The 15,228-nt window shown below is 40.6% G+C and overlaps 9 protein-coding genes across 9 annotated transcripts; 7 read left to right on the top strand and 2 right to left on the bottom strand.

The window, feature by feature from the left end:
* Window positions 1-291: 291 nt before the first annotated feature.
* Window positions 292-1,938, top strand: CRZ1 (DNA-binding transcription factor CRZ1; the record flags this gene model as incomplete). The annotated part of the gene is made up of 1 exon (XM_018131916.1): window positions 292-1,938. One exon carries the CDS (start codon window positions 292-294, stop codon window positions 1,936-1,938), a length of 1,647 nt encoding a protein of 548 aa, XP_017987506.1.
* Window positions 1,939-2,180: 242 nt separating this feature from the next.
* SAM50 (SAM complex subunit SAM50) lies at window positions 2,181-3,668 on the top strand (the record flags this gene model as incomplete). The annotated part of the gene is made up of 1 exon (XM_018131917.1): window positions 2,181-3,668. One exon carries the CDS (start codon window positions 2,181-2,183, stop codon window positions 3,666-3,668), a length of 1,488 nt encoding a protein of 495 aa, XP_017987505.1.
* A 48-nt stretch (window positions 3,669-3,716) lies between these two features.
* On the bottom strand, window positions 3,717-4,778 carry CAB2 (phosphopantothenate--cysteine ligase CAB2; the record flags this gene model as incomplete). Its single annotated transcript, XM_018131918.1, has 1 exon — window positions 3,717-4,778. The coding sequence occupies one exon, from the start codon at window positions 4,776-4,778 to the stop codon at window positions 3,717-3,719; it is 1,062 nt and encodes a 353-aa protein (XP_017987504.1).
* A 626-nt stretch (window positions 4,779-5,404) lies between these two features.
* Window positions 5,405-6,682, top strand: PUB1 (Pub1p; the record flags this gene model as incomplete). The annotated part of the gene is made up of 1 exon (XM_018131919.1): window positions 5,405-6,682. One exon carries the CDS (start codon window positions 5,405-5,407, stop codon window positions 6,680-6,682), a length of 1,278 nt encoding a protein of 425 aa, XP_017987503.1.
* A 526-nt stretch (window positions 6,683-7,208) lies between these two features.
* On the top strand, window positions 7,209-9,533 carry UBP1 (ubiquitin-specific protease UBP1; the record flags this gene model as incomplete). Its single annotated transcript, XM_018131920.1, has 1 exon — window positions 7,209-9,533. The coding sequence occupies one exon, from the start codon at window positions 7,209-7,211 to the stop codon at window positions 9,531-9,533; it is 2,325 nt and encodes a 774-aa protein (XP_017987502.1).
* A 226-nt stretch (window positions 9,534-9,759) lies between these two features.
* EXP1 (Exp1p) lies at window positions 9,760-10,143 on the bottom strand (the record flags this gene model as incomplete). Its single annotated transcript, XM_018131921.1, has 1 exon — window positions 9,760-10,143. The coding sequence occupies one exon, from the start codon at window positions 10,141-10,143 to the stop codon at window positions 9,760-9,762; it is 384 nt and encodes a 127-aa protein (XP_017987501.1).
* A 199-nt stretch (window positions 10,144-10,342) lies between these two features.
* On the top strand, window positions 10,343-10,873 carry YFH1 (ferroxidase; the record flags this gene model as incomplete). Its single annotated transcript, XM_018131922.1, has 1 exon — window positions 10,343-10,873. The coding sequence occupies one exon, from the start codon at window positions 10,343-10,345 to the stop codon at window positions 10,871-10,873; it is 531 nt and encodes a 176-aa protein (XP_017987500.1).
* Window positions 10,874-11,184: 311 nt separating this feature from the next.
* AW171_hschr42396 (HDL241Cp) lies at window positions 11,185-11,412 on the top strand (the record flags this gene model as incomplete). The annotated part of the gene is made up of 1 exon (XM_018131923.1): window positions 11,185-11,412. One exon carries the CDS (start codon window positions 11,185-11,187, stop codon window positions 11,410-11,412), a length of 228 nt encoding a protein of 75 aa, XP_017987499.1.
* Window positions 11,413-11,849: 437 nt separating this feature from the next.
* On the top strand, window positions 11,850-15,128 carry AMS1 (alpha-mannosidase; the record flags this gene model as incomplete). The annotated part of the gene is made up of 1 exon (XM_018131924.1): window positions 11,850-15,128. The coding sequence occupies one exon, from the start codon at window positions 11,850-11,852 to the stop codon at window positions 15,126-15,128; it is 3,279 nt and encodes a 1,092-aa protein (XP_017987498.1).
* Between the last annotated feature and the right edge of the window lie 100 nt (window positions 15,129-15,228).

Below are 15,228 nucleotides of genomic sequence, written 5' to 3'. Positions count from 1 at the left end.
GAACTCTGCCAAGTATATTCAAGGCGCAGTTCTTATGCAACGTTAGGCATTCGGAACGAGATAACAGGCACGTGATAATTATAATCTAAGAAAAAAGCAAAGCATTGTTTAAATAAAACCACCTAGCGTATGCAATAGTTCAACTTGATCACTACAAACCTCACGTCAGCACGTTCACTTAAAAGTGAGAGCAAGAAGATTAACTTGAAGCTCCGAGAAGGCTACAGTGTCAAACAGTTTCTACACATTTAAGAGGCGTTTCAGGCCCTTGAGGGACATTTACTGGAAAGGATGAGCTTTGAGGATTATGGCAACGCCCAAGATATTGGGAAAGACGGTACTAAATACCATAATCAGGAGAACCAACGTGAACTTTACTTGACCGATCATAGCAAATTAAGGCGAAATAGCAAAGGTGGTGCCCAGTGGTTGCAGGTGAGAATGCCTGGCAATAATGAAAAGGGGGGTGATCAGCTTTATAATACACTTTATACTGCACATCCAGAGGAGTTCTCAGTTCCCGAAGTTGTTCTTTTGCCATATGGAGAGAGTTCAGAGGGCGTGAAGTATGTTGACAGCAAGAATAGGACTGTGCAGACACCGCGTATAAACATAGAAACACCTCAAGAAACTTCTCAGTGGTATCCGCAGAGGTCGCCGGGATTAGATTTGCAGTCTTCCGGAAACATGAATAATGACTCAAATCTGACAGAGTTCAACTCTTTCAATACTCCTTCACAGGATAACAAGTTCCAATATAGGGATGGTTTTTCAAATGCGCCAGATTTTCCTCACTCTCCTATAGGGCTATCACCCTCGATGAACAGAGGAGAGTATGATGCATGGCCGCGTATGAGCTATTTAAAGAAAGCTAGCGATGACCTTGATGAAATACTGAGTCTACATTCAGTAAATACGGATGCATCGGAGTACCTACAGGTCCATAACATGGACGAAGTGAATGAAATACTAAGAGATACGAATGACTTTCTTCGTGCATCCGAAGTTGCTTCGCAATGTTCAAACCCAGGTACTTCTGGTAATGTCAATAGTCTTATTCAGAATACTCCACTGATAAATGTTCAAAATGCATCTTCTGGGAACTTACCTCTCTCAAGTGTTAGCGTTACGCCATCTCCGAGAACCTCATTCAATGAGGGGGAAACACGACCACATATAGACTTTTTAACCGTTCACAACGAGGATTTTACTGTCCTCACGGATGATGATGATTTGGATGACCATGGGAAAATGTATCTGGGGCGGAAGTCAAGACATCGGAATTCCAGCAGATCTGCAAGGTCGCGTTCTTCTGGCCGAAGTTTGTCTCCGGACGAGAAAGCTCGTTCACTCAGCAAAAACAGGGAGAAATTACTAGAATTGGCTGCATTGCAGGTCCCGGGCTATTCGGGTTCAACTGCAACCGCTAGTTCGGCACATTCACATAGTTCTGCCTCATCGCTTAACAACTACGCAGCTCAGTTATCAACGCCGTTGGATGAAGGGGAAACTGCATTAAATTTATCGGGAAACACTAGGCGAAAGTCAATACAGAAAAATCCTGCCATTTACTCTTGTGATCTTTGCGATAAGAAATTTACCAGGCCTTATAATCTGAAGTCTCATTTACGGACACATACGGATGAGCGTCCATTTTCCTGTAATGTTTGCGGGAAAGCATTTGCAAGGCAACACGATCGTAAGAGACACGAAGATCTACATTCAGGAAAGAAACGGTACGTTTGTGGAGGTAACTTAAAGGACGGAACTGCATGGGGATGCGGTAAAAAGTTTGCTAGAAGCGATGCCTTAGGAAGGCACTTCAAGACGGATAGTGGTCGCAGATGTATTGCGCCGCTGTATGAAGAAGCGTCCCGCGAACGTGCGGCTCAAAATCTCGCACCTCCATCGGAAAACGAACAGTTGTGGTTAAGTTAAGTAATGTGTATATGAGGTACGTACGGAATATTCTTGTAATATTATTCTAATAGGAGGAGATCTATGGTATATTTTCATCCGCAAGTTAGCTTCAAGCTCTTTACTCAAAACAATTGTTGCCAGATAATCCGTAGCGAGATTGTAAGATACAGAAATATTTTTCTTTAACAATGTTTAAACTTGAATTGTAGAAGGTCATCACCAAACTACATGATCGAAAAGACAAGTAGCTGCATGGAAGGATGGACGACGACTCAACTGCTAACCTAGTTGAGAGAATTAAAGACGCTGGTATTGCAAATCAGACTTCTAAAATTTCTGACATTGAGGCTCGTGAATTAGAGCTACAATATGAAAGACAACAAAAAGCAGTACAAGAATTACTCCATAAGCAGGCATTCGTGCCTGTACAACTGTCTAATACCATTGTAGAAGGTGCGGAATCAATAAGACCTAATGTATTACAACGTTATTTGGATCGGACTGTTTATACAGCTTCAAATCTTAATCAACTACTACGACAAACAGATGTCTTATTTCGTCTACTAGTTTCCTCCTCTCTAGCTGAATCTATTACCCAAACTTTGGATACTAGAGGATCCATAATTGCTAATCTTTCCAACACCCAAATACCGAGTTATCTTCATGAGAACGAGGGCTCGAATGCTATGTCTGTTATAGATATTGTGCAGCGGCTTAAAATCCAACCGGTTAAAAAGTTCGCTGCGAAAACAGGAACAAATGTGGGAAATGGAGAGGGTGATGGCTATTTGCAATTCCAATGGCGAAATGTTTTTGGAGGCGGTGAGAGGATTGTCTTTGATGCGACTAAGGGTACTAAGACTCAATCATCGTATTTGCTAAGCCTAATTGCACCAGTTAATGAATACTGGATTGGGGATCTGTCCTCATTCAAGCAATCTGCACGCTTTGGCGGAGTAGAGCTCTTTACTAGGGGCATAAGGACATCGGTTAAAAGTCTATTTTTCCTTGAAGGATCTTGGAATCATGAGTTAGCGTTTGAGAGCATTTGGCGAAGCACTTTAAATAAGAATATCAATAGCTCAGATTCGGTCCTTATACATTGTGGAGAAGATTTGAAAAACTCGATCACTCACAAGCTTGTCAAAGATACGCGAGATAATGTCATTTTCCCTAATTCTGGTTATAGCATGCAACTGTTGAATGAAATTTCACTTGGTTCATATTGGAAATTGTATTTTGAAGCTAATGCTGCCCAACCGTTGGGTAAGGATGACTTTTTTACTATGAGTTCTTCTATAAAGGCTGGCTATATATCAAACTTTCATCCTCAAGGTAATATAGTCCACTTTAAGGACAAGTTTCACAGCGGGGGTCCAAATGACGTCCGAGGTTTCCAGCTCATGGGATTAGGGCCAAAAGACAGACAAGATGCTTTAGGAGGTGATGCGTTATTAGCATACGGTGTCAGCATATTTTCCCGCCTGCCAATAAGCAAATGGTCTTCTTCTGGGTTTAGGCTACATTATTTTATCAACGGTGGTAGGCTTATAAACCACAACAACGCTTCGAAATCATCCATACTTTCCAATATGCTTCAACAGCACTCAATTTCGACAGGAGCGGGGCTAGTTTTTAAGCATCCTGCTGCCAGGTTTGAACTGAACTTCACTTTACCGCTTACAGCTCATTTATCGGATTCTGTACGGAAGGGATTCCAGTACGGTATAGGCATTTCATTCTTGTAGGATTGTGTTTATTAAAGTTAATATACATAATATAGATTTATAAATATCTCAATTACTCAATGTACTTTGTTTTTGAAGCCACTGGTCATGGAGTTTGATAACCCAAGGAATAATTAGTTCTTCAATAATTTGCACGCCTGGGTTACCATCTAGTCCAATCCAGTCTCCATCGCGGTTACCCTCAGTCACAAACACAACTTCTTTGTTTCTGGTCTGTAGAAGATTGCCAATAACCAACTGATGATTGTATCGATCTAGCGCCTGCTTGGCTTTCTTAATCAAGATTTTCGGATCTGTCTCTAGCTTGAATGACACTATCATCGCCTGCGACGCCCAGGTTTCAACCAAACGCCGCAAAATTTTTGGCACAGGGTCCAAGTTCATAACTAACTGGCGATTAACGCTAGAATTAGATTTGTTAGCGGCAGTCGTCCCATCTCGTGACTGGATCTTGTGCTCAGGCATTCTGGATGATGGGACAAAGAAATCAGAAACTGCTGCCGCCAAGTAGAACAAGCTACCCTCATTATTCATCAACTGCGCTAGCTCCTTTAAAGACCACAAGTACTGATTCACAGTAGTAAAGGGTAGTAATAACAACCGTTTTTCTTCGCGATAATACTTCTCATATAGGCTTTTGTTATGCATAATACGCTCTCGGTAGGGCTCTGCAACCTTCCCTTCCAAGTCAAAGTAGTCGAGGAAGTTAACATCCTTATCATGGGTAAATGACCTATTAAAAGGCGTTAGGGAAAACTCACGGTGGAGAAATATCACAGAGTAACCATTATAAAGGAACTGCTCGGCACTAGAAGCTCCACGAGTTCCCGCAGAAAAATTGTCAATAAAACGTACTGTGTTGTTCTCAAGAGGTACAGTTGATCCTCCCGACGTCACTAGAACCACACGATTCCGTCCTTTGTTCTTCTGGTACCGAATAAAGTCCTTAGCCTGCTCAACGAACTCGTCCAAATAATCTGGCGGTGGGTTCGTAAGAAAATAGTTATCTTCGTCATCCGCAGCTGCTAAAGGATATAAGCTACTATCCAGCTCCCGATCAATTGCCCGATCGACCTGCGTAATCGACGTGTGAATAGCTCTTGGAATCATGGCCGATATCTTATTACAGTTACTTCGTTATAATAAAGTGCCCAACAGTTTAACGCATGAAATTTTCGTTCTATTTATGATGCAGCTTTAATAAAGAAAGACACAAATAGCCTAGAGCAAGAATTTAAGTCCAAACTACCAACAAGCTCCTTTAGATATATTCAATCCTTTATTAATTTGCTAGTGTGAAGTATTCTTTAAGCCCGGGCTTTTTGTACAGTTTGTCTGTAGGTTACTATGTACGAAGGCAATTGTACAACAACGGAATTAAACGCTACAAGCTGTGATTAGCTACTGCAAAGCAAATGACCTTAAAGAAGTCATCTATAAGACTTTCCTATCAGTATTACAGTAGTAGTTGAGCAATTGTTAGGCTTGATCTTACCCGTGAAAATTTTCGGCCTGTTAAAATTTGCTTGGATTAGTTAAGTCCTTTAAAATACCATTTTTTCATTACTGTGGAATACTTCAATTGAATATTTCAATTTGAAGAAACTGAGTAATTTTGCAATATCAGTGGGAATTAGCAGGCATCTAGGTTAGGATTGGTCAAATTGTATCAATAGTAGCTGTGGTTCTAAGACTTTTTGCCTTTTTACGACAACTATATTATTTGGAATAACGTAATGTCAGTTGAACAAGCAACAGTACAAGAACAACCTGAGGCTAAGGCTGTTGATGTTAATGTAGAAGGTGGATCGGAAAATGTCCAAACTGAAGTTGATGAGCAGCTCCAAGTAACTCCTGTTTTGGCAACTAAGGGAGGTAGAGAGACTTCAGATCGTATCTTATATGTAGGCAATCTGGACAAAGATATTACTGAAGAGCTGTTAAAACAGTACTTCCAGGTGGGAGGCGCGATTGCAAATGTGAAAGTTTTGGTTGATAAAAATAACGAGGAGGCCAATTATGCTTTTGTTGAGTACCACCAGCCTCATGATGCTAACGTGGCTTTCCAGACACTAGATGGAAAGCAGATTGAAAACAACGTGATCAAGATAAACTGGGCATTCCAATCCCAGCAGGTATCTTCTGAGGACACCTTCAATTTATTTGTTGGCGATCTGAATGTTGATGTTGACGATGAAACTTTGAGCAGCACCTTTAAGGAGTTCCCCACTTTTATCCAAGCTCATGTGATGTGGGACATGCTTTCAGGCAGATCTCGCGGATATGGTTTCGTTTCCTTTGGAAAACAGGAGGAGGCCCAAAACGCAATGGATGCTAAACAGGGGTTTAACCTTAACGGTAGAGCGATCCGTATTAATTGGGCTTCGAAGCGTGAGCCACAGCAACAAAAGCAACGCCCTCGCTCTAACCGTGGTGGATTTAGGAATAACATTCCTGGACACCAACAATTCCGTGGCCCTCCTCCCCCACCACAGGTTGCAATGAAAGGGTCGCCTAATGCACCTGGGCCAATGGGAATGCATCCACAAGGTATTCCTCCTCAGGCACATCCCGTCCCTCCTCCAGTCAACCCTCAAGCCTTGGACAATATGCTCAGAAGAGCTCCACAAAGAGTTACTACTGCTTACATCGGAAATATTCCGCACTTCGCTCAGGAGCCCGATTTGATCCCATTGTTGCAAAATTTCGGCTTCATCATTGACTTCAAGCACTACCCTGAGAAAGGCTGCTGTTTCATCAAGTACGACACTCACGAGCAAGCTGCCGTTTGTATTGTAGCCTTAGCCAACTTCCCATTTCAGGGAAGAAACCTAAAGACTGGCTGGGGTAAGGAGAAACCTACCTTCATGCCAAATGGCATGGTTCCACCCCAACATATGCAACATCAATCACAACCACACACCCCTGTTGAAGATACAGTCGACAGAGTACCTGAGCAGTTCCCAGAAACACCAGATATGTCTACTCCAGCAGAACAAGAGGCTCAGGGATGATCTGTGTCTTTTATAGGTTTTTCTACATATTTGTGTGCCAAAACCGGCCTTACTGGGCTATAAAATTGCTCATCAGAGATAAAATCCTCTAATATTTTCATCTAAGTAGGATCCCCTTTTTTTACTGAATAAAATAGAGTCTACCAAGCCTACTAAAGCTCTTTAGTCGTTAATATAGCGTCACTTACTGTTCTCATCGTCATATGAGACGGATTACTGGATTTTTTTTTCGTCTTTTGTGGACCAAAAAACATTCAGTTCAACTGAAAGAGTTCAATGGCGAAACTGTAAAAAAGGTTAATATAGTTTGCTGAATCTCAATTAAAGTATTTGTTATACTGAAGGAGTTATATTAAGATTTTTGCTGCCTTTCTTCTCTTAAATCAATAATATTCTCACAGAAGTTGTTGTTCGTTGCAATATAGAACTTGGAAAAACCTAGAACTTGCTGGATTCCTTGATTGCTTTGCTAAAGGTATTGGAAGGTTAATAATATAGCCTCCAGACTTTATTGCTTGTCGTTTTTATGAGTTCATTACAGGAACGGGGACTTAAAGATTTTATCTCAATTTGTGGAGAGAAGAGTGTAAACGGAACGATTATTCTGCTGGTTTTAACGTCATTACTTCTACTGCTCAACTGTAATTATTACATTTGTGGAACATTAGATAGTTTCAGACGATTTGCAGTATATTATACAAGGGAATTTAAGCATAAGATGTTAGGAAGGTGGCCACCACGCAGTGCAGTGGAGGAAGATTGGGTTATAAAACGAGGTGGGTATGTTGGAGGTTTGGCAAACGATGGTAACACATGTTTCATGAACTCTGTGTTGCAATCTCTAGCTTCTTCCAAACACTTGCTGAAGTTTTTAGATGAAGAAATAATTGGCGCTGTTGAAGCGACAGAGGATATCGAAATAGAGGAGAAGGCTCCTGTAGAAGATTCTGTAAGTGAAAAGGATCAGAACATCCAAAATCGTACTGTCAAGGGGAGAAAAAAGATTTATGGGAGGCAAGCTCGGAGACAAAGAAGCTCATCGGAGAGCAATGAAGATCCTTCTGCGCGGAAGATAGACTTTAGTCTAAGCTTGAAGGAACTAATGGATGTTTTGAATGCAAAGCACTATAGAAATAGACCATACTTTAAGACTAAAAAGTTGTTAAAAACCATGTCAAAGGCACCAAACAAGAACATTCTTTTGGGATACAACCAAGAAGATGCTCAAGAATTTTTTCAAACAATCCTATCAGAAATTGAAAAGGATCATCGCAGTGTGCATGGAAAACCTTCTAAAGATAATCAATCGGTTCCTGCAGATTTGTTGCCGGAGTCAGCTATCATGGCATCTGAGCATTTGGATAGAATCGGAACGGTTTATATTCCAACTGAGCAGATCCAACCCAATAGTGTGCTAGAAGATGAAACGAAGCATTACACACCATTTAGATTGATAACCCCACTTGACGGGATTACAGCGGAAAGAATAGGTTGCTTACAGTGTGGTGAGAATGGTGGGATTCGTTATTCATTGTTTTCTGGTTTATCTTTGAATTTGCCAAATGAAAATATTGGATCTACGATAAAACTCACAGATCTACTTCGTTCGTGGATTGAGCCGGAAATTATTGAAGGTGTTGAGTGCAACAGATGCGCGTTAACTGCTGTTCATGAACATTTGGTTGAGAAGATGAATGCTCTTGAAAAAACTGGTGATAGTACGGTTTCTAACAAGCTACGCACCTTGTTAAAGTCAAGAATAGGCCAATTGGACGCTATCTTATCCAAACCTGTGATTGATGATGAAGACTACAAAAAGCTTCACACCGAGAACATGGTCCGCAAGTGTTCAAAATCTAAGCAAATTTTAATTGCAAGACCACCTCCTTTGCTATCTATTCATATAAATAGGTCCGTTTTTGATCCTCACACGTTCATGATAAGAAAGAACAACTCCCGTGTATTATTCAAGACCAGGCTAAATTTAATGCCTTGGTGCTGTGACATTAATGCCATGAACTTGGATGCACGTCTCCCAATGTCAAATAAAGCGAACTGTGAACCTGAAGAATCCTCTGATGACGAGATCACTGACGGGGAATATTATAGTTCGCTACATCAGAAATTCCAAGCCGAATTCGAAGAAGATGATGATGAAGAAGAAGACGATGATGCAGAAGAGAAGGAGACCTATATTCAACCAGCTAATAACCGTGACGTGCATAACTACGACCCGCTAGGGGGTGAAAATATCTTTTCAAGTGAAGACGAGGATGCAGATATCTCTCTACCGGTAGATTCTTTGGGAAATATTATCAAGAACCCTTCAGCACTCTCTTTAGATGACTTGCCATCTGATGAAAACATAGAAGATGCCTCTGAGGCGGATATTTTGGAGAAACCAGATAATGACGATGAGGATAGACAAAGTTCTGATGATAGAGAAGGCGCAGAGCCAAGTGAAAACTTTCCGCTGCCGCCCGCTCCAGAGTGCTCCGCAGGTGTCTCTGTTTCAAGTGGTCCTGTCGGTCCTCTGACATACTCGTTACGTTCCGTTATTGTGCACTATGGTTCCCATAACTACGGCCACTACATTGCATTCAGGAAGTTCCGCGGCGTATGGTGGAGGATTAGTGATGAAACCGTCTACATAGTCACTGAAGCTGAAGTTTTATCCACGCCTGGTGTTTTTATGTTGTTCTACGAGTACGATTACGATGAATCCACAGGCATGTTAAGGGATGATACAGAATATAGCAACGAGTCAATTAACATCGAAATAGAAGATGAATTTAACAACCTAACAGGCTCTACAAAAGCATCCCTTCAAGAGGAAACTATGAACGAGTAAGATGTAATTCTTAACCTGATATTACAGCATCATCAATAACTTGTACGCAATCATATACCAATCATTACTCCTACGATTGCTTCATAATTGCATATTTATTTAACCATCCAACGAACTTGATGCATGTCATCTTTAACATCCAGTATCAAAATTTTAACGTTCATATTATTACTACCCGTTTATATAAACTATAGTACAACCTAACACGCAAAAATAAACACTCTATCTAAGCCAAGTCTTCAACCCTTTCATTCTCTTTTCCTTTAAACTGTTCATACCGTCTATCATTTTCCTCTTGTTCCATCTTCTCATCTTCAGCAATTAACTCTTCAATATCATAGTCATAAGATGAGATATTACTATCAACTTTACGAATGTTACGTCTTTTTAACCCGGTTTTCCCATCAATATCGTAATGTTTCCGTTGCAAATCGGCTCCCTTACTAAGCTGGAACTCTACAAGCTTCTTACCATCCGTAGATTTATGTTTCTTATCACCTAAACCATTACTGACATTGATTTTGTAGGAGGCTATACCTGATATAAAAGGTAGAGACACCACTATGAAGAAGACAACAAAAGCCACAATCAAGTACGCAGCAATGCTCATAGTGAATATATCTTAATCCTCTATAGCCTTTATTTAATATACTGAATGTGTAGTCTTCTCGTTTTATAGGCGAAAGCATCTACAATTTTTCCTTTTTCCAATTACTAAAGCTTTACATTACCACGTATACTGCGCACAGCTATTAATCAAGACATTAGAGCCTATAAACCAACTTCGAACTGCTAATACTCCGATAATAATGCTGAAGAACACCTGCTACAGAGCTATAGCATCCAGAAACCTACATAGAAGCATCTGTACTATTCCAAGACTTTCTTTTGTCGCTGTCCGCCTAGTACCAAACCAACGTTCCAATGCACGCACAAGCATTGTCCAACGACTACACTACTCCCAGACCTCTACTAACAAACCTATCGATCCAAATGAGCTGAATAAGATGCCATCTCATCTTTACGAAGAAAAAGCGGAGGAATTTTTAAACTCTCTGCTGGACAAGCTGGAGGAACTCGCTGAACAGCACCCGGAAGCCGTTTCCGACGTCGAATATTCTCAAGGAGTTCTCACCATAGTCGCTCCTAACGTTGGAACTTATGTAGTCAACAAGCAGCCACCTAACAAGCAGATATGGCTTTCATCGCCCATATCTGGCCCTAATCGGTACAATTATTACGAAGATGAGTGGCTTTCTCTACGGGATTCAACAAATCTACGTTCAATTCTGGCAGAGGAGCTTTCCAAATCGATAAAGGGTCACAAAATAGTATTGTAATCGAAAGATTAGATCTTATAGGCTATATATGTATATACCATTCATTGCGAGTATAGCAAAGGGAGTCTTGTATTTATTAATTGCCTTTTGTCGTACATTTATTTCCTTGATAAAAGGGGCTAAACACTCCTTGCCTTATACTATTCAAAATTGCTACAAGGTTGACACCGATTCCTTTATAAACCAGGAACCAAACCCCGCGTCCAATACTCGTTGGCATTCAGTGCATTCTAACACTTTGGAGATTAGATATATTAACTATATATAATCACTATCGAAACGCTTTCACCATCTGTCGCGTTACAAGAAACATGTCCCAAAAGTCCTACATCGTAACCCTTAAGCAGGGAGCAGACTCTTCCAAGATCAAGGATTTCGTCGCCGAATCTGGTGGCAGTGTTTTATACGAATACACACTGACTAACTCATTGAGTGTAAAGTTGCCTGAGGGCCCAGCTGGAATCTCAGCTTTGGAATCCCAGCATTCTGATAACATCTTAGATGTTGAGGAAGACCAGGAAATGAAGACTTGTGGTTGAGGTACCCACTCCTACTAAGGCAACAAGGGTTACAGATATATACATTCTCATGTTTAGCAGTAGCTGGTAATATATGCGATTTTTAAGGTTGCTAGATTGACGCTCGTTGGTCCGCTCGTTATTTCCTGTAGTCAAAGTACAAATTGTCTAGGCAGGTGGCGAAGTAAATCAGCTCTGGGCGTTTCAGCGTGTGTATGTTGTTATATATATATATGAAGCTTATTGTCACATGCTCACTCACAGTGGAACCGCCGTAGTCTTCAGGGGGCAATTTATTAATGACTACTGTGAAGTGTTTTCAATTTATCGGAGTTTTATATTAGTTGACTGAGAAATATTAATACTAACCTTTCTCGCTTGTGTTACATAGTATTTTAATTAATTTATTCCAACTTTTTAAAGACATATATCGATATTATATAACTTATATTGCAGGGATGTCTCGCCGTGGTGAAATGGAATATAGGAGGTTCAATTTAGATCCAAACTTTAAACCCGATAAGGGTATCTATGAAAGCCGCCTTCGGCAGTTTATTGATGCTACTGGGGAATATAGTTTGTTGAATTTACCTAAACTCTATGATAAAGAGCGTGTAGGTATTGTAAAGAACTTCGTTGAAGTACAGTACTATCAAATTCCATATGCTAAGGAGACCTCCCCTGTTGACCCTGAAAAGAGGCCCCCTTGGGAGGAAGTGATAAACAAAGACAAAAACGGGGAAATCCAATGGACCGATGTATTCGTCGGTCAACCATTTGGCCCCAGCTGGTCTACTACCTGGTTTAAGGTTGATTTGTTTATACCTGAGGAGTGGGTTGATTCCAACGAGCAGCTATTGTTCGATTGGGATTGCTCCAATGAAGGAATTGTCATAGATCCTGAAACCTTGTTGCCTTATACTGCTTTCTCAGGTAACGGTGAAAGGACTGAGTACTTGCTTCCATTGGGAGAAACCAATATAAGCTTCTATATTGAGTGTGGTAACAACGGTATGTTCGGAGTTGGTGCCGGTACCGCGATTAGTCCCCCTGACGATAACAGATTTTTCCAGTTAAGAAAGGCCGACCTTGTTTGGCCCAATTGGGAAGCCAGGGCTTTGTATATTGACTTCTGGATGCTTTCCGATGCGGCCAGGGAGTTGCAAGACTCTAGCTGGCAGAAAGGCCGCGCAAGACAGTTGGCTAACGATGTCATGAATATGTTTGACCCAGATGATGTAAGCAGTGTTGACAGGTGTCGCGCATACCTCAAGAAGCATTTTTACGACAGCTACACTGACGATGCAGCTGTCTATAAGCAAGGTAACGACAACGTGGTTGCCAATGTTTGGGCTATGGGTAACTGTCACATTGATACTGCCTGGTTATGGCCCTTTGCAGAGACAAAACGTAAAATTGTACGTTCGTGGACATCTCAATGTACAATTATGAACGAGTATCCTGAATATCAGTTTGTTGGATCTCAGGCTCAGCAATTTAAATGGCTATTGGAGGAGCATCCTCGTTTTTTTAAGGAGGTTTTAATTCCAAAAGTCCAACAAGCTCAGTTCTTCCCGATTGGAGGATCGTGGGTTGAAAATGACACCAATATACCTAATGGAGAATCGTTATGCAGGCAGTTCTTGTATGGTCAGCGTTTTTTCCTGAAACATTTTGGCTTCAAAAGCGACATATTTTGGCTACCTGATACCTTTGGATATTCATCGCAGGTACCTCAGATTTGCCGCATATCTGGTATAAAAAGGTTCTTGACTCAAAAGCTGTCTTGGAACAATATCAACAGTTTCCCACATTCTACCTTCAATTGGGTTGGAATTGATGGCACTGAGGTCTTGACTCACATGCCGCCAGGTAATACCTACACTGCAAGCTCCCATTTTGGAGATGTACTTCGTACAGCATACCAAAATAAGTCTTCAGAGGTTTATCCCTCTGGATTAATGTTATACGGTTACGGCGACGGTGGCGGTGGTCCAACCAGAGAAATGCTAGATAAAATGAGGCGTATCAGGTCGATGAGCAATCGTAACGGTAATGTGATACCAAAGTTGGAGGTTGGTAAAACTGTGAAGGAATTCTATGACGATATTTTAAAAAAAACCAACAATGGACGTACTTTGCCTTCCTGGTTTGGTGAATTGTACTTCGAGTTTCATAGAGGAACGTATACCACGCAAGCTGAAGTTAAGAGATTGATGAGGTTGTCTGAAGTTAAAATTCATGATTTGGAATGGATTGCAACAAAAACGTCGATTCTTTTCCCCAATGAGTATCAATATCCAGCCAAACAAATAGGAGAATTATGGGAAAATATTTTGTTATGCCAATTCCATGATGTTTTGCCAGGCACTTGTATTGAGATGGTATATAAATACGAAGCTGTGCCAATGCTTAAAACTGTAGTGGATACTATAGAGCATTTAATTGCTGATGCTTTGGAAGTTTTGAGGGGTACGCACAATAATTTTGAAAAGATAGGTACTTTACAATGGGATAGCAAACCACCTTTAGTCACTACGTTTTTTGAACCTAAAGTTGAGCGAACTCTGTATCATGCCAGTGTCCTTGATGATGGTAAAGATATTACCTTGTCCAACCGTAAACTAGAAGTTGTCATTTCTAAGAAAACCGGTGCCATAACCAGATTGTACGATCTGATCTACCAAATTGAATATTTGGATTTAGAAAATGGCAGAAATAATTTGGGTGCTAACCAATTTGTGATTTTCGATGATAAACCTCTAAACTGGCAAGCTTGGGACACTGAATTATACTCAGTAAACCAATATAAGTACTTGTCAAAGGTAGAGAACGTACGGATAAAAGATAACTCCGAGTCCATCTGTAGTGTAGAGATCGTCATTGCTATCTCTCCCACTAGTAAGATTGTAACCACTGTATACTTGAGGGCAGTTAAGGAGGACTTACTTGATGAAGCCAAGGTTGACATCACCACAAAAGTACACAATTGGGAGGAAACCAACAAATTCTTGAAGGTTGAATTCCCAGTTAGTGTCTTAAACGATTTTGCCTCCTATGAAACACAATTTGGTATCACCAAAAGACCAACGCATTACAATACCTCATGGGATTTGGCGAAGTTTGAGGTCTGCCAACACAAGTTTGCCGACTATAGCGACTTTACCAAAGGTGTTTCCATATTAAACGACTCGAAATACGGCTTTTCAACTCATGGAAACTTAATGCGGTTGTCGTTGCTTCGCTCTTCTAAGGCTCCCGATGCACACGCAGATATGGGAAATCATAAGTTTAAATATGCCATATACCCCCACAAAGGTGGTCTATCTTCACGTTCAGTCAAATTAGGAATCCAATTCAACTATCGTTATAAATACAGTATTCCTAAGGACATTGCCCACCAATTCAAAGATTTCATTACCATAGTCGGTGATCCTAATGTCATATTGTCCAATATAAAACGTGGTGAAGATGACCGCCTATTAAATTCAGATTATGCATTGACAGAGACTGATACCACCTTTATTGTAAGGGTGTATGAAGCTTGCGGTGGTGAATCCAAGGCAACTTTGCTAAGCAATTTATATGTGAAAGGAGTCGAGCAAATCGATAACCTAGAATTAGAAACAATTAGGCAAATGATCTTAACTCCTCCAATTGAAAGTGTATATGGAAGAACAGGAGTTCAAGTCCATTTGAGACCTTTTGAAGTAGCAACTTACAGATTCATTGTTTGAATATATAGTCTTCGTAATGTCTGAGAATTGCTGAAATTCTTTATATATAACTAAAAGCAACTGAAAGAAAAGTCCGCAATTTACGGAAAACACAGCGAAG

The sequence above is a fragment of the Eremothecium sinecaudum genome, chromosome IV, assembly GCF_001548555.1.
Source record: "Eremothecium sinecaudum strain ATCC 58844 chromosome IV, complete sequence".
Classification (NCBI taxonomy): Eukaryota; Fungi; Ascomycota; class Saccharomycetes; order Saccharomycetales; family Saccharomycetaceae; genus Eremothecium; species Eremothecium sinecaudum.
The sequence above is the reverse complement of the archived record's forward strand: the minus strand, read 5'-3'. Positions and strand labels throughout refer to the sequence as shown.